At 39.8% G+C, this 27,845-nt stretch overlaps 1 protein-coding gene across 3 annotated transcripts; it reads left to right on the top strand.

The window, feature by feature from the left end:
* The first annotated feature begins 317 nt into the window (after window positions 1-317).
* On the top strand, window positions 318-24,700 carry ss18 (SS18 subunit of BAF chromatin remodeling complex). 3 transcript variants are annotated; one of them, XM_062022668.1, is made up of 11 exons: window positions 319-517; window positions 873-949; window positions 1,025-1,109; window positions 3,643-3,799; window positions 9,506-9,736; window positions 9,820-9,990; window positions 10,260-10,337; window positions 10,943-11,065; window positions 18,613-18,743; window positions 19,123-19,186; window positions 22,534-24,700. In XM_062022668.1, the coding sequence occupies exons 1-10, from the start codon at window positions 449-451 to the stop codon at window positions 19,138-19,140; spliced, it is 1,140 nt and encodes a 379-aa protein (XP_061878652.1). In that variant the 5' UTR covers window positions 319-448; the 3' UTR covers window positions 19,141-19,186; window positions 22,534-24,700. The 3 variants fall into 3 exon arrangements, with proteins under 3 accessions (XP_061878651.1, XP_061878652.1, XP_061878653.1); XM_062022667.1 differs by lacking the exon at window positions 19,123-19,186 and having other exon boundaries at window positions 318-517; window positions 22,534-24,699; XM_062022669.1 differs by lacking the exons at window positions 10,260-10,337; window positions 19,123-19,186 and having other exon boundaries at window positions 22,534-24,699.
* The last annotated feature ends 3,145 nt before the right edge of the window (window positions 24,701-27,845 follow it).

Genomic DNA, 27,845 nt, shown 5'->3' with positions numbered 1-27,845 from the left:
TGATAAATATATTTGTTATGTATTTAATATTGCCTAATATCACAGGTAAAACAAATACAACCAATATACATATTTAAGTTTCATCATTTATCCTGCAGTCCATTTCCGTTGGCTTTTGGACTGTTTAATTACATGCACAATAGGGGAAACGGGAAAATACGAATACATACATATTAAATTTGCGAATAAAAGACCACATGTTTTTGAAATTTAGTAAATTAAAATTTAAGTACATAAAGAAAATGAATGTGTTTGCATGTAATATAAAAAAACAGTTTGATAAATGTTTGTACATTACTTCTTTCTCCCCCCTAAACCGGACGACTCCATCACAACATAGCATCCTATTCTGAACGGTTCACATCGGAGTTGCTCTGATTTGCTAAGTGTGCCGGCGACTTTTAGCATTTTATGATCTTGTACGTTTAATTACCCTCCAAATATCACCATGTCGGTGGCGTTTGCACCACACAGACAGCGCGGAAAGGGCGATATAACCCCCGCCGGGATACAGAAGGTAATTAATGCTCTTAAAGGTGTCGCAGAATGGAGGCTGCTAGCCGCTAGTGCTAACTATGTAACGTCCACAAGTCGGAGTGTGTGGGGATTGGGAACAATGACGCGGAGTCTGAGCGCGGCCAATATGAACTGTAACGCAGGCATATTATACATCTGTACAACGTTGGTTCTGATGTTTTTGAACCGAGCTCCCACTGATGTTTTTGTTCGCTTGTTTTAGCGAGCTAGCTAGATGCTTCTTTTGTTAGCCGCAAACGCACACAGCACATTTCCCTAAACACCCCCCACCCCCCCCCCCAAAAAAAATCAAATTTTACTGATATAACTTATTATCCTCTGCCGTTTGCCTGCAGTTACTTGATGAGAATAACCATCTGATCCAAAGTATAATGGACTTCCAGAGCAAGGGCAAAACGACAGAGTGTTCACAGTAAGTCCTCCATTGTTATTGTCATTGACGGTGCATTCATGGACCTTTTATTGATAACCCTTTGCTCTTCCTCAGGTATCAACAGATCCTACACAGAAACCTAGTGTACCTGGCAACAATAGCAGACTCTAATCAAAACATGCAGTCTCTCCTCCCAGCTGTAAGTGTCCACACAAGTTTTGATTTCATTTCTGTATAGTTTGTTGCATGGGCATGGTAGCGTTGTGGTTAAGGCTATGTCTACACTAAGCCGGATAACCCCTTAAACGAATAATTATTTAGCCTAAGCCCCGTTTCAGCCACACTAAACCAAGGTAACCCTAATGTTTTACACGGGTAAGTTCTTGAATCTTAGGTTCTTAACTTTGAAAGGACTCATTGCTCGTTTACAAACTGAGTTCGGAGAGGAAGTGATGTCAGAAAGACCGCGGCCCACACAGGAAGTGACATCAAAACGAACGCGCCACAGCCAGCTTCATAACAACCGGAACTAACCACAGGAAAGCTGGAGGCGAGTCATCCAGACATGCCTGTGTTTCTCATTCTTCTACATGTACAGGCGCTTGTGGAAATCACACATGAATACCTTAAGAGAAGAAAACGCGCGATTGCAGCTATATCGGATACCACACATCTCAGACGGCAAGAGAACTTTCGAATGTCCAGGTCAGCTGGGATTCTACTTACCGAAAAACTTTGTCCATTTATCGAAGGAGAGACAACGAAAATGTGGGCTCCCGTGGATGTGATTAAAAAAAAGGTAGCGTGTTATTGTCCGCCATGTATGTTGTGGACTCAACGTCTAGGTCCAGAGTATATAAAGTCACCAAAAACGAATGGACGAAGGTAAAGGCCAAAGAGTGAGGAGTGTCCTGACCAGATATCTAGATCCCTAGTTTGATTGTTGTAAAATGTTCTTTATCACATTGTTTACATGTCCAATAAAGATTTGATTAATTTATGATGGCTCAGGTGTGATTCACTACAATAGGGCCCCACTGCACACTGGATTCCAGTTAATTGAAATACCACAACACTGGATATTGTTCAGATAAGTTACATTTAATTTAAGAACTTGCACACAAAGCAACACTGGAGGTGACTATGACGTGCGCATTTTTCATGCATGCATACTAGGTCACGTTGCGTCAGCGAACAGGGGGGAGGCAGTCTTAAACGATCATTGTGTGTGTGTGGACAAGGATAACGTTAGGTGGGATTTACCCTGGATAACCTTAGCCTTGGCGTAAACGGGCCTAAAATATCATTGGAACATCGCTGCATGTTTTCCTCGTGCTTGCATTTGTTTTCTTTTGGTAACTTTTTCCCAAAGTCCCCCAAAACACATTAGCTAGGCTAGTTTGGATATGTGTAAATGTGAGTGTGTTGGCCTATACAGTGCATCCGGAACGTATTCAAAGCGCTTCACTTTTTCCACATTTTGTTATGTTACAGCCTTGTTCCAAAATGAAAGAAAGTTATTTTTGTCCTCAAAATTCTACGGACAATACCTCAAAGTGAAAAGTAAAAAAAAAAAAAGGTATGTACATGTATTAAAAATGAAAAACTTAAAAAGTATTCACCGCCTTTGTTCAATACTTTGTTAATGCACTTGGCAACAATTACAGCCTCAAGACTTTCTGAATACAATGCCACAACCTTGGCACACCTATCTTTGGGCAGATTGGATGGAAAGTGTTGGTTTTCACCCAGGATGTCTCTGTACATCGCTACATTCATCTTCCTCTCTATCCTGACTGGTCTCCCAGTTCCTGCTGCATAAAAACATCCCCACAGCATGATGCTGCCACCACCATGCTTCACTGTAGGGATGGTATTGGCCTGGGAATTAGCGCTGCCTGGTTTCTTCCAAACATGACGCTTGGCGTTCATGCCCAAGAGTTTAATCTTTGTTTCATCAGACTAGATAATTTAGTTTCTCATAGTCTGAGAGTCTTTTGGGTGTATTTTGGCAAACCTTTTACGAAGAAATGGCTTTCTGTCTTGTCACTATACCATGCAGGCCTGATTGGTGGATTGCTGCAGAGATGGTTGTCCTTCTAGAAGGTTCTCCTCTCTCCACAGATGGTGTAGCTCTGACAGAGTGACAATCGGGTTCTTGGTCACCTGCCTGACTAGACTAGGATGAATGCAGCAATGTACAGAGACATCTAAGATAAACAACGCTTCCTATCCAACCTGATGTAGCTTTACAGGTGCTGCAAAGAGGAATGGGGGAAAAAACGCCCAAAAGATAGGTGTGCTAAGCTTGTGACATCGTATTCAAAAATATTTGAGGCTGTAATTGCTGCCAAACGTGCATCAACAAAGTATTGAGCAAAAGCTGTGAATACTTAAGTACGTACATGTGTTTTCTTTTCTTTTTTTATTTTAAATACATTTGCAAAATTAAAAAAAGTCATTATAAGGTACTATGTGTATAAATTTGATGACAAAAAAATCATATATTCCATTTTGAAATAAGGATGTAATGTGGAAAAAGTGAAGAGCTGTGATTACTTTCCGGATGCACTGTATGTACATGTGATTGCCTGGCGACCAGTCCGGGGTGTACTTCACCTCTCACCCAAGGTCAACTGGGATAGACTCCAGCTCACATACGACTCTAATGAGGACAAGACACGAGACAAAGGACGGATGGTGTTTAATTTATTTCTGTTGTGCATCCGCAGCCACCGACTCAAAACATGCCCATGGGCCCCGGTGGAATGAACCAAAGTGGGCCCCCAACACAGCCTAGTCACGGTCACAGCATGCCCTCTGAAGGTATGGTTAACTGCGGCCCCCCGGCCGCGCACATGCAGAACCAGATGAACGGACAGATGCCTGGTAAGTGGCCCTCCCTTATTTTGCTCCTCTTTTTTTTCTTCACCCCATATTGGTCCCTCGCTCTGGGGTTGCCTAGCAACAGCACAGACCTGCAAGAAAGGGCGCTCTACTGGAGGATGATGTCACCTGTTTGTCTTAGATCTTAACGCTTTTTTAGTTTCCATTATCAACATTACTACTGAAATTTACTATTATTTTGTTCTGTAATGTCATTGTGTAACGAGAGCAAATTTAACGAGAATATTTCTCCACACAAAAATGACTATTTTGAATGTGACGTTAATTTTGATGAATTGTTTTAGTGAGCACTGTCACCATAGTAAAATGAGGCAATTAATAACGTTCATGGAGGGAGGAAAACAAAAACAAAATTACGCAAAATCTTACTTTTTAAGTTTTAAGTTGTTTTGTCTAGTTGACATTGAACAAAAAAATGCTCAATTATCAATTATATTTTTCCTCAAAATAGATTAGTATAATATAATCAAAACTGTCATTTAGTGTACATTAATTAAAAAATAAATATAAAACTACAACCTCTATCTAAATTATTATTATTTAAAAAAATGTTGATCTTAAAAAATTATATTGCAGTTTAAAAGTAAAACTTTGGAGTGTGAAAAGACCTCACTAGACAAGATGATACACGATATTGGGTTCACAAGACAAGATTTTAACATATTTTAAGCAGGGTGATAGACTTCAGACAATTCCAAGGGCCCCTGACTGGAAGAGTTTTTTTCCCTTGGGGCCCAGAATTCTGACAGTGTCCTTGTTTTAAAAAAAACTACTATGACAAAATATATGAATGGACAATGAGACTTTTTTTTTTTTATTTGGCTGGGTCTAGGGATGGGTGACATGGCCTACAATCTATATTGTGCTGTATACTGCAGCCTCCTACAATAACAATATATATCACAATATATTATTTGATATTGAACTGATAATATAATTATTTAAAACAGGTTACAAAGGCTCCTAATTTGACTGCTGACATATGTGGTAACATATTGTGTAGAGGTGGGAATCTTTGGGCACCTCACGATTTGATCATGATTACGATTCAGGAGCTTCGATTCGTTTAAAAATCGATTATTGGTGCATCTTTAATGTATGTACATTGATGCAGTTTTACTTTTTTTTGTTTCACTGAATAAGCGTTTTTCTTTTGCAACTTTTTAAAACAGTGCATTTGTTTTAAGAAACAGTTAAATTAATTCCCATCACGTTTATCAAATTAATGGAAATTTGTAAAAAACTGGAACATAAGTGTCCTATAATAAAGGTGCCTGTCAGCCAAATTTTAGAATTGTCTGCATGACTTAATTTACAGTAAATGCAATGATTATTTACTAATCGATTTTATAATCATCCATGTCTGAATTGCGATGCATCTAAAAATCGATTATTTCTCCTACTTCTAATATTGTGTCATTTCTACTTGTACTATTTTGTCAAACTGTTACTTATCTACTTGCTAATTTACTGTTGATCTGGTTACTTTCTGTCGTAACATGTTTTTTTTATCAGGTTCTGTTAAAATGTACAAAGCACTTCTTATTCTTTTGTTGAATGGCAATAAGCTACTTCATATTCATTTTGGGCGGTACTACAAATTTGGGTATCGATCTAATACCAAGTAATTGCAGGTGCAGTATTGGTCCTACCGATACCTGAAATTTTCAAAATCATTGAATGATTACATTTTTGATCACAATTATAATCAGACAAAAACTTTAAATGGTGGTGTAACAATATCAATTACCGTATTTTCCGCACTATAAGGCACACCTAAAAACCTCCAATTTTCTCAAAAGCTGACAGTGCGCCTTGTAATCCGGTGCGCCTTATATATGGACCAATATTGAGCCACAACAGGTCTCGCAACTACGGGATGCATAACGTACCCCAGCCTCTACTGTAGCGTCTATTCTATGTGCCTTATAATGCGGTGCGCCTTATATATGAACCATCCATCCATCCATCTTCTTCCGCTTATCCGAGGTCAGGTCGTGGGGGCAGCAGCCTAAGCAGGGAAGCCCAGACTTCCCTCTCCACAGCCACTTCGTCCAGCTCCTCCCTGGGGATCCCGAGGCGTTCCCAGGCCAGCCGGGAGACATAGTCTTCCCAACGTGTCCTGGGTCTTCCCCGTGGCCTCCTACCGGTCGGACGTGCCCTAAACACCTCCCTAGGGAGGCGTTCGGGTGGCATCCCGACCAGATGCCCGAACCACCTCATCTGGCTCCTCTCGATGTGGAGAAGCAGCGGCTTTACTTTGAGCTCCCCCCGGATGGCAGAGCTCCTCACCCTATCTCTAAGGGAGAGCCCCGCCACCCGGCGGAGGAAACTCATTTCGGCCGCTTGTACCCGTGATCTTGTCCTTTCGGTCATAACCCAAAGTTCATGACCATAGGTGAGGATGGGAACGTAGATCGACCGGTAAATTGAGAGCTTTGCCTTCCGGCTCAGCTCCTTCTTCACCACAACGGATCGATACAGCGTCCGCATTACTGAAGACGCCGCACCGATCCGCCTGTCGATCTCACAATCCACTCTTCCTTCACTCGTGAACAAGACTCCGAGGTACTTGAACTCCTCCACTTGGGGCAGGGTATCCTCCGCAACCCGGAGATGGCACTCCACCCTTTACGGGCGAGAACCATGGACTTGGACTTGGAGGTGCTGATTCTCATCCCAGTCGCTTCACACTCAGCTGCGAACCAATCCAGTGAGAGCTGCAGATCCTGGCCAGATGAAGCCATCAGGACCACATCATCTGCAAAAAGCAGAGACCTAATCCTGCAGCCACCAAACCAGATCCCCTCAACGCCAATTATATATGAACAAAGTTTTAAAATAGGCCATTCATTGAAGGTGCGCCTTATAATCCGGTGCGCCTTATAGTGCGGAAAATACGGTAAATATTTAAATTATTTCCTACGATTGGCTCTGATTTAAATATTTTGCATTTTGCCCTTAAAGCTTTCTTGTGTCCAGTTTGTAAACAGTAACATAAATGACAAAATATTTTTTGATGGTAAAAATATTGACCTAAGCACTGTTGTATTAACCATGTTCTGATACTATACTTGTTATTGTTACTGTCGATATTTGTATCGATCCGCCCACATTTGTTTACATTCAAGAGCTCCAGCTTGTGTTCCACAGTTATTTATATACCCCCTGTGGTATGTAGTATAGCATATTTAGCTATTCCTCGTCCTCCAGTGACAATACTAGTAAAAAACATAGTTTATTTGCTGCCATGGAGGCAAGGATTTGTAGCTTAGAAGTAGCTTAGCACTTTTTAGGGACTGTAGCTGCTAACAAGAATGCTACAGTGCATTAAGGACGCATTTGTTAGCTTGTTGCTGTCAAATTTGCATAATCACATTATAATGATAGTTTTAAAAGCTCTGTTGTTGGCCAAGTTTATGCGTTTATATCGTCTATATTGCACAACCCTTGCTGGGTCACAAAACAATGCAGGTGCACTTTGAAGTATTTTATACATATGAGTTTATATCTATTGAAATTGTTTCCACACAAAAAAAACTAAAATGAAAAATTGAAACAACAAAAAAAAGTAAGCATGATAATTTTGTCGTGGGGTCGTTTGTATCTGATATCGCATATGTAAAGTTTATTAATGATTCGGCTATTTCGTTTTATCTCTGGGCTGCTCGCAGTGGTGCCTTGCTGCTGGGGGAAACGATCCAGTGTGTTTAAGTGCATTTCTGTCGAGTCTTAGTGTCGATGATTGACAATTTAGCCTGCTCAGACATGTCCCATTTTAATCTTATCGCACCCATTGTTTAAAATATAATCATGAATGAGGCGCTTCAATGAATAACGTATTTTGAAGGTGGTGAACAGATTTTTTTTTATGCTCTAACTGTAAAATATTTGGTTTATGATTCCCACTTCACGGAAATTAATTTTATGCGATCATGTCTGGAACCAATTAACAACGATAAACAAGGGATTACTGTACATGCATATGTTTTTTAAGGGCACTGACAACTGAGCTTTAGGAATAATCAAGCCAGGATGAACACCATAAAGTCTTTGCATGTAGATTGAGGAATGTTTGCTTTTCGACATACTCGTTAGAGGACATTTACCAGATGCACTATGTAGGGCTGATCGATGATTGTGATTAATTTCAGTTCGATCACGGTGATCAGCTGTTGGCATATATTACCACGATCATAGATGGCGGAAATGTCTGTTAGAAGTTACTGCAGTAGTAAACAGTATAGAAGCAATGATGCTCGGTAAAATTCTGCACTGAACAATCTGCCTTTACTGACCGTAGTACTGTGTGTGTCTGTGAATGTTTGTGTACGATTTTGTGTATTTAAATGAATGTTTGTGTACGTGTGTGCGCACCCGCCCTATCCTCCGTCGCAAAAGTCAGGCTCGTCATGACGTAACTAATGTTCAATCAGCGTTTTGCCTCTACCCCTTACACAGCTGGAAGTGCAGCCTCGAAGAATAAAATAAGGAAATATGACTAACACTAGCAAAGAAGTCGAAACAACATTGAGAAGGAGCAGCGACTTCAGTGACAGACTTTATTCTCACTGAGTGCTGCTGCTCACTCTTAATCCTGCCCTGAATGCGGACTTGCAGGCAGGCACAGAATGTCTTTGTGTATGCTATTCGTCCCGACTGGAAGATTAAACACACCTACTAATTTAATCGGAAAAAAATACATTCATATATGTAAATATTTTTCAATGAAACATTTTTTTTTAATGTGTTTGCTCTGATCCAACACCTCACATATAACATGTACTAAAAAACTCTGCAGACACTTTTTGTTTAATCTTTTATGAATTTGTGGATAAAAAAAAAAAAATAAAAAGTACAGTACTTAAAATTCAAACGGCACTTTAGTGTGTTTTCATTAAACACGTATAAGCTGCAGTATTTGGGTTTAAAAAAAACTCCACAATCTGTCTGGGTCACTGCTTGCCGTTGGCCTGGTGAGAAGCACTGATGTATACACGTAATCAAAAATACAAATAATAATTTACAATTTAAAAGTAATGTTTAGTAAATGTTGACTTGAAATAAAAGTCTTATAGTATTCAGTACACCACTGCTACTTTGTTTACTGCAGAATAGAGATTGTGATGACAAGTAAAATACCAAAATAACTTTGAGAAGAAAAAAAGTTGTTCTCTTTACCCCCATAAAATGTACCAAAAAAGAAACAAGACCATGGCCTTAACTAAGGTACGGACTATAGCGTGGGTTTTTCTTGTACCGTTACACCGCTAGTATATACAATCATACTGTAGATATGAACAAAATGACCAATGAAAACATTCATAGACACGGCCATTGTCAGCTGTTAGCATATTTTACCTCACTTAAACGTGTTGGGAATGTGTTACTGCAGTAGTAAACAGTAGGGATGCAATGGTAGTCAGTATAATCTTGCACTGGGAAATCTGTATTTACTGAAAAATAAAAAGTTGTGATAATAATTGAGAACAGATGATATGAAAACAAATTATTTTTTATCCCATATCGCCCAGCTGTAACACTGTGTACATTTTGTATGATGTACAGTATATTCTGCTGCTGCACTGGACTTTTATGGAAAAAATCTCTAACTTGTATGAAATATTTATGCCATTTTTCAAAGGCGGTCATGAATAATCTGTGTTGTCATTTTTGTATTTGTGCCAGGCCCTAATCACATGCCCATGCAAGGTCCTGGTCCAGGCCCTAACCAGCCCCCAAACATGCCCAGTGGCTCTATAAACATGCCTCCGAGCAGTCATGGCTCGATGGGCGGTTACAACCACGCTGTCCCTTCATCCCAGGGCATTCCAGCGCAGAGCCAAATGAACATGACGCAGGGCCAGCCCATGGGAAGCTACGGGCCACGGCCCAACATGAACATGCAGCCCAATCAAGGTACAGGCTTTCATTTGTACTCTACTGCTGTGATCTTTGATGTACTCAAGGTTTCTGTCTGATTTGATGTTGGTGCGCTTCAGGCCCCATGATGCACCAGCAGCCTCCCTCCCAGCAGTACAACATGCCTCCCGGCGCTGGCGGCCAGCACTACCAAGGGCAGCAGAACCCAATGGGCATGATGGGCCAGGTCAACCAGGGAAATCATGTCATGGGTCAGAGGCCTATGCCTCCATACAGACCGCCTCAGCAAGGTGACCAATCCTTGTCTGTGTGCGTTTGTCAAGTGTGAAAGTTGTGACTCTTCTTCCTCACTCCCTTAACCCACTTTTCCTGCATGTCTTACTCTTATTTTCCCCTCCATCTCCACACGGGTTGCTCGCAAACATCTTGCTGAAGCAGGATGCAATAAGTAAACAAAGAACAGTGTAGAAGCCAAATCCCACCTCATCCTTATCCTCACACATCCAACAACACCTTGAATCTACTTGTGTGTATGTTGTTTGTGTATATGTGTATGTAGGACCCCCACAGCAGTACCCAGGGCAGGAAGACTACTATGGGGACCAGTACAGTCACGCAGCACAGGGCGCCTCAGAAGGTAGGAGATCAGCCCAGGAGTTGTGTTAACACACAACATGATGCAAAGAGACTGATAAATCCCCCGTCATACACACTTCAGTTCCTTCATTATTTTCTGGGTACTTAGGAATAGAGGATATTAAAGCTTTTATGTTCATTCCTCAAATATCTGTGGTCTTAATCAGATGGTAATATAGTTCCCTGCAACGCTCGCTTGTACACAACATGAATACAGACTCAACCCCTTTACTTTCTTTATTCAATTAACATTTGCTTTGCTTGTTTCCCCACTCTGCTAACAACATTCCTTTTCCATGACTTTTCAAACATGAACAATTTCTTCCAGTAAAAGGAACACTTTCTTACTAACATGAACTTGGTATTTATATAATAGGGATGGGCATTCAGGTAAATATTCTTGATCGATTAATCAAAGGGTGAGTAGTTTACATGAGTTTTGTTATAGAGTGGTTTGTATAACAAAATGTTACTTCAAACATTGCATAATGTAAAATAATGTTGACATGATACTCCACAATTACTTTTTCTGAAAGTTTTTACCATTCATTGCATTTGATCTGCGTAAAAACTCTGCTCACATTGTATGATGTTGCCCTTCTTAAGGTAACACCCAATATGGCCAACAGCAAGAGGCCTATCAGCAAGGTCCTCCACAGCAACAGGGCTACCCTCCTCAGCAGCAGTACCCGGGTCAGCAGGGCTACCCACCACAGCAGCAGGGCTACGGTGAGTTTGCAGTTGTATACATACTGACATTTCTGAAAGTTCCTCGTGGTCTAAAACAGTGGTCCCCGACTGGTCCGTGACGTATTTGTTGCCGCACAGAAATAATACATTTACAAATGACCATTTTTTCTCCAACTTACTTTCATCGTGGGCCACATCGCAGATACCAAAGCTCTTGGAGGGCCGCTTCATGATAATATTACACAGCTTCCTTTTTTAAATTTTTTTTATCGTTGTTTACCAACAAACTAATGGAAAACCTGCTTTGGAATCAAAAGTCAAAGTGACAACTTAATTTCAGCTAGTGTACAATTTTCATAAGACAAAGGGTTTGAATGACACAAAGGCAAGAAATACAGTAGGAACGGGATTCAGGAGGCACTATTTGGTTTACCTGACACATGAAACGTGACAAATTGGAGGAGTGCACTATCCACTTTAGCCGCCATTCCAATTTTGACCACAGCGTCAGTTGCTATGTAGAATGGAGCTTTCCCTCATTTACAGCAGACTGCATAGCAAAATGATTAACGCCTCCTCTTCCTCTCATGCGAGATCCACCCAGAAATGGGGCCATATAAATCCCTTTCCTACTGTAGCTCGTTGCATCAAATAATATTGAGTTAAGAGCTGCATTTGCATGCCTTCATGCTTTTTTTCTGTCAAAATGTAGATACATTAATCAATAAAGATAAAATAAAGTTGATGCACATTCTTTCCAGGCAATCGCGGGCCACAGAGAATAATGGTTTGGGCCAGATGTGGCTCCTGGGCCTTAAATTTGACACATGTGCACTAGACACACCAATAATAGATGTACGATATGATACAACTCCTGATACGAAGTCTGTATTTGCTTTGTGTTATATCTTTGTTACATTGGGCAATGCACATTAATACACATATAACAGGGGTGCTCACACTTTTTCTGCAGGCGAGCTACTTTTCAATTGATCAAGTCGCGGGGATCTACCTCATTCATATATATAATTTATATTTACTTATTTATGAAATATATTTTTTTGTTAACAAGTTAAAGGTGTTTAATGTTAATGCAAGAATGTTTAATACACATAGTTAATATTGTTAATAAATTAAAGGTGTTTAAAGATAATGCAAGCATGTTTAACACATAGTTAATATTGTTAACAAGTTAAAGGTGTTTAATGATAATACAAGCATGTTTAACACATATAGTTAATATTGTTAATAAGTTAAAGGTGTTTAAAGATAATACAAGCATGTTTAACATATATAGTTAATGTTAACAAGTTAAATGTGTTTAAAGATAATGCAAGCATGTTTAACACATATAGTTAATATTGTTAATAAGTTAAAGGTGTTTAAACATAATACAAGCATGTTTAACATATATAGTTAATGTTAACAAGTTAAAGGTGTTTAAAGATAATACAAGCATGTTTAACACATATAGTTAATATTGTTAACAAGTTAAAGGTGTTTAAAGATAATGCAAGCATGTTTAACATATATAGTTAACATTGTTAACAAGTTAAAGGTGTTTAAAGATAATACAAGCATGTTTAACACATATAGTTAATATTGTTAACAAGATAAAGGTGTTTAAAGATAATGCAAGCATGTTTAACACATATATATTCCTTTCTTTCATGAAGACAAGAATATAAGTTGGTGTATTACCTGATTCTGATGACTTGAATTGATAGGAATCAGACAGTGGTGCTGATAACGTCCGCATTTTCAAATAGAGGAGAAAAAAAGTCCTCCTTTCTGTCCAATACCACATGAAAGTGGTTGGTTTTTGGCATCTTATTTGTCCAGCTTCCGTACTCCTTTGTATACACTTTACAAGAAATACATTGGCGGCAAACTCTGTAGCTTGCTAGCTTGTGCACGTCAGCTTTCTGAGACTCTTATTTTGTTAGCGCAGGCAGGATGAAGCAGCGCTTTTATTGTGCAACTGTGCAGTCGGTCTTTGGAGTTTTGACGACAGGTACGGCGCCAGAGTCTGTTGAAATAAAAAGTGTTTCTCGCCTTCCTGTCGGTAATTTTTTCTTAATAATGAGCTGGCAGCAGCCAGCGTCATCTCAGAAGACCCTCGGGTGCCGTGAATGTCAATCAAGTGACGAAAGTGACGTCATAGTGAAGATTTATGATCGCTCATTTTTAGGACTATTTTTTTAATACCTGGCTGGCGATCGACTGACACACCCTCCGTGATCGACCGGTAGCTCGCGATCGACGTAATGAGCACCCCTGACATATAAGATGTTAATGTGCCAGATTGTAGTCAAAGACTAATTCCCATGCAGTTGATGGTATATACAACAAGGTCCTTATAAAGTTAACTTAGACAACAACAACATCACACATAAACAGTACAAAAACATACACAGACTGTGATATAATATTAAAAATAAAATAAAATGGAGACCCATATAAAACATTAGGTTGCTCTATGACCTCAGCGCAGGGCAGATCAAGAATAAAGTCACAAAAGTAGTTAAAGTCAGATGGAGAACTGCTATATGCAGTGAAGTGAATTATATTTATTGAGCCCTTTTTTCTAGAGACTCATGGCGCTATACATAGTGAAACTCATTCTTTACCTATTTAAGCTACATTTAGGCCAGTGTGGGTGCTACTGGGAGCAGGTAGGTAAAGTGTCTTACCCAAGGACACAACAGCAGTGACTAGAAGGGCAGAAGCGGGGATCAAACCTGGAACCTTCAAATTGCTGACACGGCCTTTCTAAAAACCGAGTACTCAAGTGCAAGTGTGCTAAATTGTTGCATATAATAAGTGTGCTGAAGGAATAAAATGCACATCTCCCGTGGCCTAGTAGGTTAAAAGTGCTAGTATTATTGCACAAAGCCCTATTGACAGTTAGCATTAACAGATGTTTACGCATGGAACATGGCACCAAAAAAACATACATAAGTGATACCAAAGTACATGTCAAACTACTTCCTTAACGTAAATGATCGCCATAACCACAACACCAGGGGGAGCTCCACTAACCATGTTAAACCCAGATTCCGATCTAACAAAGGTCTTAACTCATTCTCTTTCTATGCCAAATCAATGTGGAATGCGCTCCCAACAGGTATAAAAGAAAGGGCATCTCTATCCCCCTTCAAAACCGCAATAAAAGTACACTTCCAGGCAACTTCAACCCTAAACTAACACCCTCCCCGGATTGTTAATAATCAAATGTAAATAATCAAATGTAAATACTTTTTCTTATGCCTTCTGATCTCTCTCTCTCTCTCTCTCTCTCTCTCTCTCTCTCTCTCTCTCTCTCTCTCTGTCTCTCTGTCTCTCTCTCTGTCTCTCTCTCTCTCTGTCCACTACTTGCTGTACATATCCTACCAAGTCAGACTATACACTGTTTCAATATCCATTTCTCAGTTCTCAATTGTTGATGACTGATGATAACAACCAAACCTAAACCCCCCTCCACACCCCGGATTCTAAATAATTCAATGTATATACCCTGATAATTATCTTGTGTGATGACTGTATTATGATGATAGTATATATCTGATAGTATATATCTGTATCATGAATCAATTTAAGTGGACCCCGACTTAAACAAGTTGAAAAACGTATTCGGTGTTACCATTTAGTGGTCAATTTTACGGAATATGTACTTCACTGTGCAACCTACTAATAAAAGTGTCAATCAATCAAACCTATGAATGAAATATTGCACAAAATATGAATACATAACTGTTACAATAGAAATAGAAATTAAGAGAAATGAAAAGCCATAGAAATCCATTGGCGATAATGGCAAGTAGATCTAATTTTATTATATATCTATGCTCTTGTCCTCGACGATGATGTATCGTGTATGATGCGTCAGATACGTTAGACAAAAAATAAGCCCACATGTTAATGACAATAAGTAAAAAACAAAAGTCTATGGAGAGCTTTTTTACAACAGCCAGGGCTCCCACTACTTCGGTGTTAAGGTGAGTTGTAATTTTTTATGCACTCACTTATACTGTATATATCTGCCACGCGTAGAAGGGTGGTCTGTGAAAATAATGTCTACATTAAACCGGTCTCTGGTGCAAAAAATGTTGGGGGCCTCTGGTCTAAATATGTATTGGATATTATTTAGTGTGTAGTGAATTAAGTGAATTCTCACCAAATATAGGTCCTTTTTAACATAAGTAAGGATTTAAATGCATTCAGAAAGTCATAAGAAGAACATGACTGTCTTGATCACATGGTTATTTATTAACAAGTATATTGCACAACACAGCAGCGACAAAACCAATGTTGTAATAGTGTTAATAGAGCTGATGAGTTCATTATAAACACCAGTATGGCAAGTGTAACACACATGAGTTTCATACCACAGCTGAGTAGCACAACCAACATTTTAACGCAATGCAAAGGTAGATAAAGCTGCTAGATGCTGGCCAATCATGATACTTCAAATACAGCCACTGCCATCTTGTGGATTAGATTTGAAAACTTCATCAGAAGTTTGCCTACAGCCACAGCTATTTATGCCAATACTTCCTGACCTGCCTCTAATTAGATACACGGGCAGTTATTTGCGTTAGTTATAGAAGTATTAATTGGCGCATATACACTTTCTTAGTTACATTTATTTACGTCACGCCACGACAGTCACTGCGGGGTTTAGCAGAAAGTTAATATGAAGACAAGTTTGGAAGATGGGCTTATAGAATGAGCCACACTTTTAATGAGGTGGAGCTAGAATTTTAAAGAGAGAGAGAGGTTGCTTTTTGTTCAACAAAAGTAGCAAGTCTTTCGCTCCCTCATCCCACTCTCCTCTGTAAGTTTACATCCCTCAACCTGAGTCTGGGCCAAAGCTCATGTTAGTAATGAGCTTGCATCGAGGCAAAACACACACACACACACCTCAGGCTCATCTTTTGCAAGCCCCCACAAGGTTATGCGCAACAGCATTAAGACAAGCGTCTAATGATCCTGCGTGGGCTTCGTTTGACTTGAGCCCCAGTAAGGCTTTACTCAGTCCTACACAGCTTCGGATAGTTATGCTCGACTTGGGATGATAAGTTTAGTTTTTTTTTTTAACTTGCATCCTCCTTTTTTCTGAAGCCTGCTTTTCTAGGAAAGACCAACACAACCTCCATGATGTCTGCCTTTATAAAGGAACTAATGTGGGGGCTCAATCTGAATCACTCATATCAAATGAGTCCGACTTAGGGTATCTATCGACCTTTGTTTGTCATCTATTAACTTTTCTTGGTAGCCAGTCAGGGGTGCTTTATCGTTGGCTGGGTCTGAAAATGAACTACATCTCTCAGAATCCTCTGCGCAACGAGGGGCCGATTAGGTGGGGGGTGTGGAACGCTGTAAGCAAGAAGTGCAGTGTGTTCGTAGTACAAAACCCGAAACCAGTGAAGTTGGTTTTATCATACAGTGGTTAACCTCTTTTTGCACTTGAACTTGTAAAGCACAAAACATGAAGTTGTCTGGCATCGGCGAATCTCCTTCTCTCTACAACCATCAAAGTAGTTTTCTTATACAAAACCCAAAACCAGTGAAGTTGGCATGTTGTGTAAATGGTAAATAAAAACAGAATACAATGATTTGGAAATCCTTTTCAACTTATATTCAATTGAATAGACTGCAAAGACAAGATACGGTATTTAATGTTCAAACTAAGAAACTTAATTTTTTTAATGCAAGTAATCATTAACTTAGAATTTAATGACAGCAATACATTGCAAAAAAGTTGGCACAGGGGCATTTTTGCCACTGTGTTACATGGCTTTTTCTTTTAACAACACTCAGTAAACGTTTGGGAACTGAGGAGACCAATTTTTTAAGCTTTTCAGGTGGAATTCTTTCCCATTCTTGTTAGATGTACAGCTTAACTTGTTCAACAGTCCGGGGTCTCCATTATAGTATTTTAGGCTTCATATTGCGCCACACATTTTCAATGGGAGACAGGTCTAGACTACAGGCAGTCTAGTACCCGCACTCTTTTACTACGAAGCCACGCTGTTGTAACACGTGCAGAATGTGGCTTGGCATTGTCTTGCTGAAATAAGCAGTGGCGTCCATTAAAAAGACGTTGCTTGGATGGCAACATATTTTGCTCCAATATCTGTATGTACCTTTCAGCATTAATGGTGCCTTCACAGATGTGTAAGATAATTTATCCAGTCTATTTTTGGAGTTCTGTGTAAAATAATATCAAATTTGGCTTTTTTTTGTTTGTTTTTTTGTGTTGTCCCAATGCAAACAAAATAAATAAATATGTGAATACCAAAGCATTTGTAATTTCAACAATTTTATGGGAGAAGTGGTGCATTATCTGACAGAAATGCAGTGGTGCCAATATTTTTGGCCATGACTGTATTGTGATGTAGTCTTCGCGCATTTGTGGACCAATCGTGTCTTCCGGTACCGATCAAGTAGTGACAGTGACAACCAAAACTAAGATTTATTTCTTACTCTTTCAAAACTATTTGTCTACAGCAGTCGTATTCAACTGGCGGCCAAAGCTTTTCATTCGGCCCGACGAACATTGCCCAAAAATGCTTGATAAAACCATTGAAACGAGGCTGGCTCATGTATGCAGTACTCCCGCCACCCCACAGGGGGCAACAGCGAGGCATATGTGTCACAATGAAGCAGCAGTGGGGTGAGGAGACGACTACTCATTCAACCCTGACACAAATCAAAATAAATTGTGAAAATCTGACCTTTAACAACGACTGGACAACAAAATATGAATGTTCTGTACGCGGCCTCCCTCCCACTAAGGTCTGATATCACACAATTCGACTGGAGAATTGATATTCGAATCATCCATCCATCCATCCATTTTCTACTGCTTGTCCCTTTTAGGGTCGCGGGGGGTGCTGGAGCCTATCTCAGCTGCATTCGCGAATCTTTGACTATTTGTACAACCCAAGTATACAGTACACCAGGGGTTCTTAACTTTTTTTTACCTTGGGGCCCAACTTTTCCATTCACTCTAATATTAACACTGAATTAGTAACCTTACGTTTTATTTTAATTGTATTCAATAATTATATCTGACCTACTTACAGTTTACAACCTTTTTAAATGATATGATTTTTTTATTTTTATAAATACAAATAAATAAATAAATGATATGAAACCATGTGTTAATCACAAAGATCATTATCAAAGTTAAGGTCAGGCTGATTACAAAAAAATACTAATAAAAAAAACGTAAAAAAAGGAATTTCAATTATTTAATTTACATATAATTATGCAGTGCTAAAATAAATAAATAAACTATCAAAAAAATGTAAGTGCAAATGAAAATACAGCTTCACCACTTTTGTCATAATTTTTGCGCTTAAGTAACTTCTTTACGACTTTAGCTCCAGACTTCTTCTGTTCGTTTGAAATTGTCATTACTGCCATAATGGTGTAAAAGTGTAATACAACTGAGTAACGCTGCGACCCGTACGGACCACAGCTCAGAAACAGATTTTTTTGGGGCCCTGGCCCTATGGTTAAGAAACACTGCTGTACACTATACATTATTTTAACAGAGACATGAATCTGTGTCATAGGTCCCTCCCAGAATGCCCCAGGACAGTACCCTAATTACCCCCAGGGGCAGGGCCAGCAGTACGGTGGCTATCGCCCCCCTCAGCCAGGACCCCCTCAGGGCCAACAGCAGCGCCCTTACGGCTATGACCAGGTGAGTATGGGCCCAGCATTGAGCAGCTAGAAAAAAATGTACAGAACGTACACAGTGGCCGTAGTTTTGATTTGTAGCAGTGATTTTGTATTTTTTGCACGCTATCATCATATTTGGGCTTGAGTTGTTTCCCCTAAAACATTGTATGTTGTTATTGCCATTCATGTTTAATCTCGGTTTTGTATCCTGACTAATATGGCATGCCCCCCCCCTCCCTTGAGGGAAATATTAAGGGCTTTTAAAGACGGGTTCTTCCTTAGATTTGATGCTGTTGTGTTTTTGAAGGAAGATCATTTCTTTTTGCCCTGTAACATCATGTGGTCTCCTGCTTGGAGACCAGAGCTACACGTTGATATCTTTATTATCTTTGAATATTCAGGGGCACATGAGGAAATAAAGGCCCGGGGATTTGAACCCCCTGACTAGCTCTATAAGAAGCAAAGGTAAATGGTTGCTGTGAAGACCTCAACGTCCAATCTTAGATGTTTGAGCACCTAGACCTTTAATTTGCATTCATGTTTTTCCCCTCTCTCTCTCTTTTTCTTTCCCTCATCTTCTATCCTTCTTTGATTTGTAAAGTTAGCACTGTTTTTTTTTAACATTTGTTGGTCACCAGGGGTCGGATTTTGAAGCAAATGAGGTCGAGAAACACAGCATGCTTAGCTAAAGCATAAAACATACATTCTACTTAAAGGTGCAGTTTGCAGGGGGCTACACGTTTCAAAGAATATAAAAATGATATAAAAACACCAGCAACAGCGAGTGTACAGTGCATCCGGAAAGTATCCACAGCACTTATGTTACAACCGTATCAAATTTTCTACAGCCAATACCCCATAAATTATTATATTTAAACAGAATTACACATCCATCCCATCCATTTTCTACCGCTTGTCCCTTATGTTTAATTAAACATGAAAAAGTGAAAAATCACATGGACATACGTATTCACAGCTTTTGTTCAATATCAATCAATCAATCAAACATTATTTATATAGCTCTAAATCAAGAGTGTCTCAAAGGGCTGCACATCCTTGGCTCAGATCCCAATACTTTGTTGACACACCTTTGGCAACAATTAAAGCCTGAAGTCTTTTTGAATACGATGCCACAAGCTTGGCACACATATCTTTGGGCAGTTTCGCCCATTCCTCTTTGCAGCACCTCTCAAGATCCATGGATGGGATGCGTTGGTTTTCATCTAGGATGTCTCGGTTCATTGCTGCATTCTTGTCAGGGAGCTGACCAAGAACCTGATGGTCACTCTGTCAGAACTAAAGCATTCCTCTCTGGAGAGAGGAGAACCTTCCAGAAGGACAACCATCTCTGCAGCAAGCCACCAATCAGGCCTGTATGGTAGAGTGGCCAGACGGAAAGCCATTTCTTCGTACAAAGTTTGCCAAAATGCACCTGAAAGACTCTGACCATGAGAAACACAATTCTCTTGTCTGATGAGACAAAGCTTGAACTCTTTTGGCGTCATGTTCAGAGGAAACCAGGCACCGCTCATCACCAGGCCAATAACATCCCTACAGTGAAGCATGGTAGCGGCAGCATTATGCTGCGGGGATGTTTTTCAGCAGCAGTGACTGGGAGACTCGTCAGGATAGAGAGGAAGATGAATGCAGCGATGTATAGAGACATCCTGGATGAAATCTAACACTTTCCATCCAACTTGATGGAGCTTGAGAGGTGCTGCTCAGAGGAACGGGCGAAACCGCCCAAAGATAGGTGTGCTTAAGCTTGTGGCATCGTATTCAAAAAGACTTGAGGATGGATTCCTTTAACCGTGACTCCTTCCACTCGCCATGTGTTGGTTTTTGATCAGAGGGAGAAGAAATTTGTCGGACACTCAAATCCATATTCAGTCAGTTACATTTATTTGCATCAACACAAAGACATATTCTTCCAGAGGCTCTCTGGGTTGTTGTCAACACAGTCACCACGCCTGCATGTCGGATCGTGTGAGAGACAAGAACCCCAATCGTCAAAATCTCTTAGCACTTTTGGCAAATTGGGGGAGTTTCACAAGGTTCACTGCCCTATTCAGGGTCTTAATGTTGCCAGTATCTGTTAACCTTATCTGAGTCTTTTTATTGGTATTTTGAAGTTTCTTTTAAGCAAACTGTTTATCCATCAACATGGTTCCCATGACAATCCGTCTATTGCTTGTCTCCAAAAAGTCCTGCCCTTGTTCACACCTTTTTAGCTCGTCTAATTGTTTTACGAAGGTAGTCCCAGCCCGTCTTCAGGTTTAGTCTATATTTCTGCAAAGTATCAACAGGTTTCAACGGAGATTCACTTCACATATAATAATAATAATAAGCATAATACCTTTATACTAACCTATTATGCATAAATATTCAATAAACATCAATATTTAAGCAACATTGACATACATTCTAAGCTAACCTTTGATTATGAATATTTCATTAGGAATCCCAAAAAGTCTGTTAAAATGCTGCCAAAGGTGCATCAACAAAGTATTGAGCAAAGGCTGTGATTTCTTATGTACATATGTTTTTTTTAGTTTATATTTTACTGAATTTGCAAACAACACAAAAAATAAAATAAAAATTCACATTGTCATTATGGGGTATTGTTTGAACATAGAGGACAAAAATAAATGTATTCCATTTTGGAATAATGCTGTAACATACCATGTGAAAAAAGTGTATCGCTGTGAATGCTACACGGATGCAATGTATGTTACTAGTAGTAATAAAGAACAGATTTACAAATAAATGTCTTTATTTGTCGCGATTAAATTTAAACTATAAAAAACTGCCATTCGGCTCAAATAAAGTGACTGGCGTTTGTGTGTGTACATACACGAATGAATTGAAAACTAAATTACTACATATACACTACAGGCCAAAAGTTTGGACAAACCTAATTTCAACGTGTTTTCTTTATTTTCATGACTGATTGACACGAAAGGAATCAAATCTATGACACTTGTGAAGTGAAAACCATTTCAGGTGACTATCTTTTGAAGCTCATCGAAAGAATGCCAAGAGTGTGCAAAGCAGTAATCAGAGCAAAGGGTGGCTATTTTTTAAGAAACTAGAATATAAAACATGTTTTCAGTTATTTCACCTTTTTGTCTTAAGTACATAACTCCACATGTGTTCATTCATAGTTTTGATGCCTTCAGTGACAATCTACAATGTAAATAGTCATGAAAATAAAGAAAACGCATTGAAATGAGGTGTGTCCAAACTTTTGGCCTGTACTGTGTATATAAAAATGTGTTTGTTTTTTTAAACGGATGATATGTTATATTGCTGTTGGAGTCAAATCATACCTACACTTTTCCATACACTGCTTTTTGTAACATAACATTATCCTTTAGCTGTGTACCTGCATGGTATTTACATTGATGAACCAGTAAGAGGCTCTGCTATAATGCCCTCTGGGCAGCCACCGATCCGCTGCAAACGGCACCTTTTTAACCCATGATAGGGTTGACACATTGATTTATTAATTTAAATACACGATTCGACCCCTGTTTAGAATTACTAGAATCCTTGCCCTGAATCTACCTCACATCCTTTTAGTCAACAATGAAAGAGTAAAGCAGAAAACCTCCAGTAGTGTTAGTGCTCACCACTTATGAGAATCTGCTGCCATCTGCTGGTCAATACAAGCAAACGTAGCCATTCGCAATGGCGTGCAGTATGATCATAGAATACACAGATGTATTTGTTTTTAGTAGCTGACTTTTGAATTTGTACCTTTTTGTGTTTAAACTGTCAAGTAACACAAGTCCTGTCACCCTCCCTCACAGGGCCAGTATGGAAATTACCAGCAATGAGAAACAGTCATCTCTTGTATGAGAGTCACAGCAGCACAAAAAAAATCCATTCTTCTCCCCCGTCGAGGCTTTGGGCTCTAACCCTAAACATTTCCACTGACTCAAAAACATCACAATCCATGCCCCGCCCCTTCTGGTCCAGTATGTCTAATAGCGGCCTTAAAAGATGGAGCTGCCTTATCCTCCAATAGCATTCATTAAGTGTACAAACAAAATTTAGGATCTTCTGGAGACGATTCATGTGGTTCTGTTGTGGTGCATTGTTTCTCTACGCTTCAGCTCCTTATTAATAAGTAGCAATAATGCCAGCAGTGGGGAAATGTGTGTTTTATGGAGAAGATTTGGGAGTTTAGATAAGACACAACTTCCTGCTCAGCCATGGTACACACGTCTTGATGTATGTGATGCTGTAAAAATATATTTTATTCTTTTTAGGCCAACATGACTTTGTATAAGACAGTGGAAACTAATACTAAGATGTTTAAGTGTCAATGATGTTTATATATTTTTTTTGTTTGTGATGAACTGAACGTGACAAAAGGCAAACCTGCCACTACAACATGTTTTATATCGTATAATAAAAACAAGCAATGCTTATTTAATGTGCCAAGGTAAAGGGTGATAAAAGCTAAAATCACACTATTTGAGATAAATGTGGCCAAAACTTACACGATATGTAGCAGACATCGGAACAAACTAAAAGCGGCTGAGTTGTGTACACCATCAGAGTATTATAGGCCACACTGGGGCAGAAAATATGATGCGAGAATGAAGTTGTAACATTGCGAGATTTTTTTTTAATTCGTAATATGATAAGAATGAAGCTGTTAATCTTCGAGAGGGAAAAATAGTTGTAAGCCAATGAGAATAAAGTTGTCATATTAACGCGATCATGGCAAGATTTTAACACTTGCAATGACACATTAAAGGCCGTTTTTTTGTAAATCTATTGCACATTTTTTCGTAACTTTCCTTAAAGCCGAAATATTTTTTCTTGAACAAAAAATACTTTTCTAAAAGGACTTTTTCGAGAGTAAAACCTAACTGAACTTTTTCTCTTGAATGTTGACTTTATTCAATGTTATTCTCATAGTAAGATCCTCAAATGCTCGTGGTTATTTCAGGAATAGTGGTCGTTAGCATGGAGATCAAAGGTTTGAATCTTCATTGGGGCATTTGTCTTTGTTCATAAGTTTGCATGTTCTGAAAAACATGCATGTTCATTGAATTGTCCATAAATAATAATAGACCATAATAAATTGTCTACGTGTGGCCTGTCATTAGCTGGCAATCAGTTCAAGGTGTGTCCCGCTTCTAGTCGGAAGTCAGCTGGGATAGGCTCCAGCTAATGAGAACAAGCAATGTAGAAAATGGATGTTTCAACTTTATTCTCATAGGACTTTAAAATTACGTTTTCCCCCTTGTATTATTATCACTTTATTCCCTTCAATGTAATTAACTCATACTATACTTGAATTATGATTCTTCTATAGTAATACCACTCATGTAAAAAAACATGATTTTCATAAAATTCTTCAGAAATCATTTTATTTTAATAATCTGACAATATTATTTTAATTTGACTTTTGTCAGGTTTGTAATCATTTCTCCACAAGTTCACACATATTACCTCGAAAAATGACCACTTCATTCTCGCGATAGTTTATTTTTACATCCTTTTATTAGGTGTGGCCTCGATACTTCATCATTGTGTGTCTTTGCCGCGAATCAAACTTCAAATCAATAGTTCAGACGACGACAAATTTTTATTGTTAATGCTGGCATCTTTTGCGCCGTTGGCGTCAATCAACGTGAAAGCTCTCGTCTTTTTAAGTAATGTTGTGTACGTGAATAATAAAGGCTGTCACATATGTAACATAAAAATGTGGGGGGAAAATAAGGAAGTCATTATCACATTTAGGACCTGTTGTGCAGTTTTCTATCACTGTCTTTGTTTTTGTGATGCATTCTTTATTGCTCCCTCTTCCCAATATGTACAGCAGCAAGGAGGAACTAATGCTCCTCTTATTGTTTATACGGCTGCTGTTCATATTTGTTCGCATTCCCATTCACATGTGTGTCATGGTAATGGTCAACTGTACATTCTGATAATAAATTGGAAGAATCTTTAATATACTCCTGGCCTCTCATTACTAGCATTTGACCTTTCTCCGGCGTGTGGTCCAACCCGAATCATTCCTCTTGTCCAGACAAGACATGCGCTGTAGGTGCCGTCACGGCCTTGACAGTTTGATCTAATTGTTTAGTCTCCATCTCCGAGCTGCTCGCCTCCTTCCAACCGCTAATGACCCGGCCCCGCTCGGCTGCGTGCCTGCCGTGTCCAGATGCACTCGGAGAGCTACGGAGCGCATTTACACCCAAAATTACCTTCCTGCTCCCTTCAGAGAGGGAGAGGGACTACCTGTCACACTGGGGGGAGCGTTACAGATGGTACGCCAGATGTGTGGCCGGAGCTCGTGATGAGGGGCCACAGTCTTTCAAGGAGCCACTTTTTTTTAACATATATAATATGTTGATGTTTCCTACTCTGGTGTAGTAGCACCTCCAGGTCACCCCACCACCGTCCTGCTGCTCCACAGCTGGCCGCCCCACCCTTCCCAGCTGCCACTGGGGCTCCCCCCAGCCTCGTGGCTTGGCAGAGCCACTATGGCGGTTGTGGTGGTGGTGGGCGGCTCCCCAAACCAACCACCCCCTACAGCACCAGCTTAGCCTGGCAGCTGCTGCCCTCAGCTGTGCCTTCACAGACGGCACCGGGGTCGAACAAAGTCACTCCTCCTGCGACTGTCTGAGGCCTTCTGGGGAGGGTGGGTGTTCACTTTTTCCACATTTTATGTTACAACCTTATTCCAGAATGGAATTAATTAATTTTTGCCCTCAAAATTCTATAGACAATACCCCATAATGACAATGATAAGTTTATTTTTTTTAAATTTTGCAAATGTATTAAAAATAAAAAAAATCACATGTACAAAACCCAAAACCAGTTGGCACGTTGTGTAAATTATAAATAAAACAAAATACAATGATTTGCAAAAAGCTGGCACAAGTAGCAAGAAAGACTGAGAAAGTTGAGGAATGTTCATCAAACACTTATTTGGAACATCCCAGAGGTGAACAGGTGGATGCCATGATTGGGTATAAAAGCAGCTTCCATGAAATGCTCAGTCATTCACAACAAGGATGGAGCGAGGGTCAACACTTTTTGAACAAATGCATGAGCAAATTGTCCAACAGTTTAAGAACAACATTTCTCAACCAGCTATTGCAAGAAATTTAGGGATTTCACCATCTACGATCCGTAATATCATCAGAAGGTTCAGAGAATCTGGAGAAATCACTGCACAATGCCGTGACCTTCAATCCCTCAGGTGGTGCTGCATCAAAAACTGACATCAGTATGTAAAGGATATCACCACATGGGCTCAGGAACACTTCAGAAAACCACTGTCAGTAACTACATTTGGTCGCTACATCTGTAAGTGCAAGTTAAAACTCGACTATGTAAAGCGAAAGCCATTTATCAACAACACCCAGAAACTCCGCCGGCTTCGCTGGGCCCGAGCTCCTCTAAGATGAACTGATGCAAAGTGGAAAAGTGTTCTGTGGTCTGACGAGTCCACATTTCAAATTGTTTTGGAAACTGTGGACATCGTGTTCTCCGGACCAAAGAAGAAAAGAACCATCCGGATTGTTATAGGCGCAAAGTTCAAAAGCCAGCATTTGTGATGGTATGGGGGTGTATTAGCGCCCAAGGCATGGGTAACTTACACATCTGTGAAGGCACCATTAATGCTGAAAGGTACATACAGGGTTTGGAGCAACATATGTTGCCATCCAAGCAACGTCTTTTTCATGGACTCCCCTGCTTATTTCACCAAGACAATGCCAAGCCACATTCTGTACATGTTACAACAGCGTGGCTTCGTGAGTAAAAGAGTGCGGGTACTAGACTGGCCTGCCTGTAGTCCAGACCTGTCAATATGTGCAATATGAAGCCTATAATACCACAACGAAGACCCCGGACTGTTGAACAACTTAAGCTGTACATCAAGCAAGAATGGGAAAGAATTCCACCTGAGAAGCTTCAAAAATTGGTCTTCTCAGTTCCCAAACGTTTACTGAGTGTTGTTAAAAGGAAAGGCCATGTAACACAGTGGTAAAAATGCCCCTGTGCCAACTTTTTTGCAATGTGTTGCTGCCATTAAATTCTAAGTTAATGATTATTTGCAAAAAAAAAATAGGTTTCTCAATTCGAACATTAAATATCTTGTCTTTGCAGTCTATTCAATTTTATTTTTTCTATTTATTCTATTTTTATTTACGAATTACACAACGTGCCAACTTCACTGGTTTTGGGTTTTGTACATTACATTGATTTGGTTTTAGCATCTTTACTGTAGAAAATGTATCAAAGTGTCCCCCCCACATGCTTTCAGTTTTTCAATACGCGGCCCTCGGTGGAAAAGGTTTGGACGCCCCTGATTTTGGGTTTGGTGACACCTGCACAAACATGCTGCAGGGATGATTATCTTGTTCAATATTTTTGATCATTATAATTCTGCACACCTTTTCATGGTGGATGCCACTGAGGGGGTGAAATGACACTATGATCATAGCTGGCAGGCAAGACGTGATCTTTCTCCACTCTGTCCCCCCCCACACCACCCCAACCTAGCCTCGCTCGCTGTGTGACAGAAAGCCTACTGGGAGGTATAAGAGGTAGTTATGGTGGGGCAATGCAGCAGCCTCCGCAGTTTAATTGGAGATGTGTCACACTAAATAAATGGTGCAAAAACAAGCGCTGACTAGAGGCTTGAGGGAGTGGCCCTGGGGATGGCTGCTTGTTTTATTGGGCAGGAGTGTTGCACCGCTGTGGGGTGAAACGGGGCTAAGAAGCCCTCCAACCAACAAACCACCAGCATTTATTCTTCTGCACATAAAAGGCATCATTTTATTGCACCGTTATGGAGCTTCTTCGTGTTGACTGTAAACGTGGCGCCCTCTTAGGTTGTGCTCAAAGTGCTTTAGAACACAGGTGTCAAGCTCAAGGCCTGGGGGCCACTTCCTTTTATATGGCCCGCCACATCATTTAATCTGACCTGCGATATCATTTCATTTAGTCCGCCAAATCATTTTATGTGACCCGCCACATCATTTTGGGTGGCTCTGCCACATCATTTTGACTTGGCCGACACATCATTTTGACTAAGCACCACATAATTTTATGTGGCTTGCCAGAACGTTTTATCTGGCCCGCCAGATCA

The sequence above is a fragment of the Entelurus aequoreus genome, linkage group LG16 (genome assembly GCF_033978785.1).
Source record: "Entelurus aequoreus isolate RoL-2023_Sb linkage group LG16, RoL_Eaeq_v1.1, whole genome shotgun sequence".
Lineage (NCBI taxonomy): Eukaryota > Metazoa > Chordata > Actinopteri > Syngnathiformes > Syngnathidae > Entelurus > Entelurus aequoreus.
This window is presented reverse-complemented; position numbering and strand designations above follow the sequence as displayed.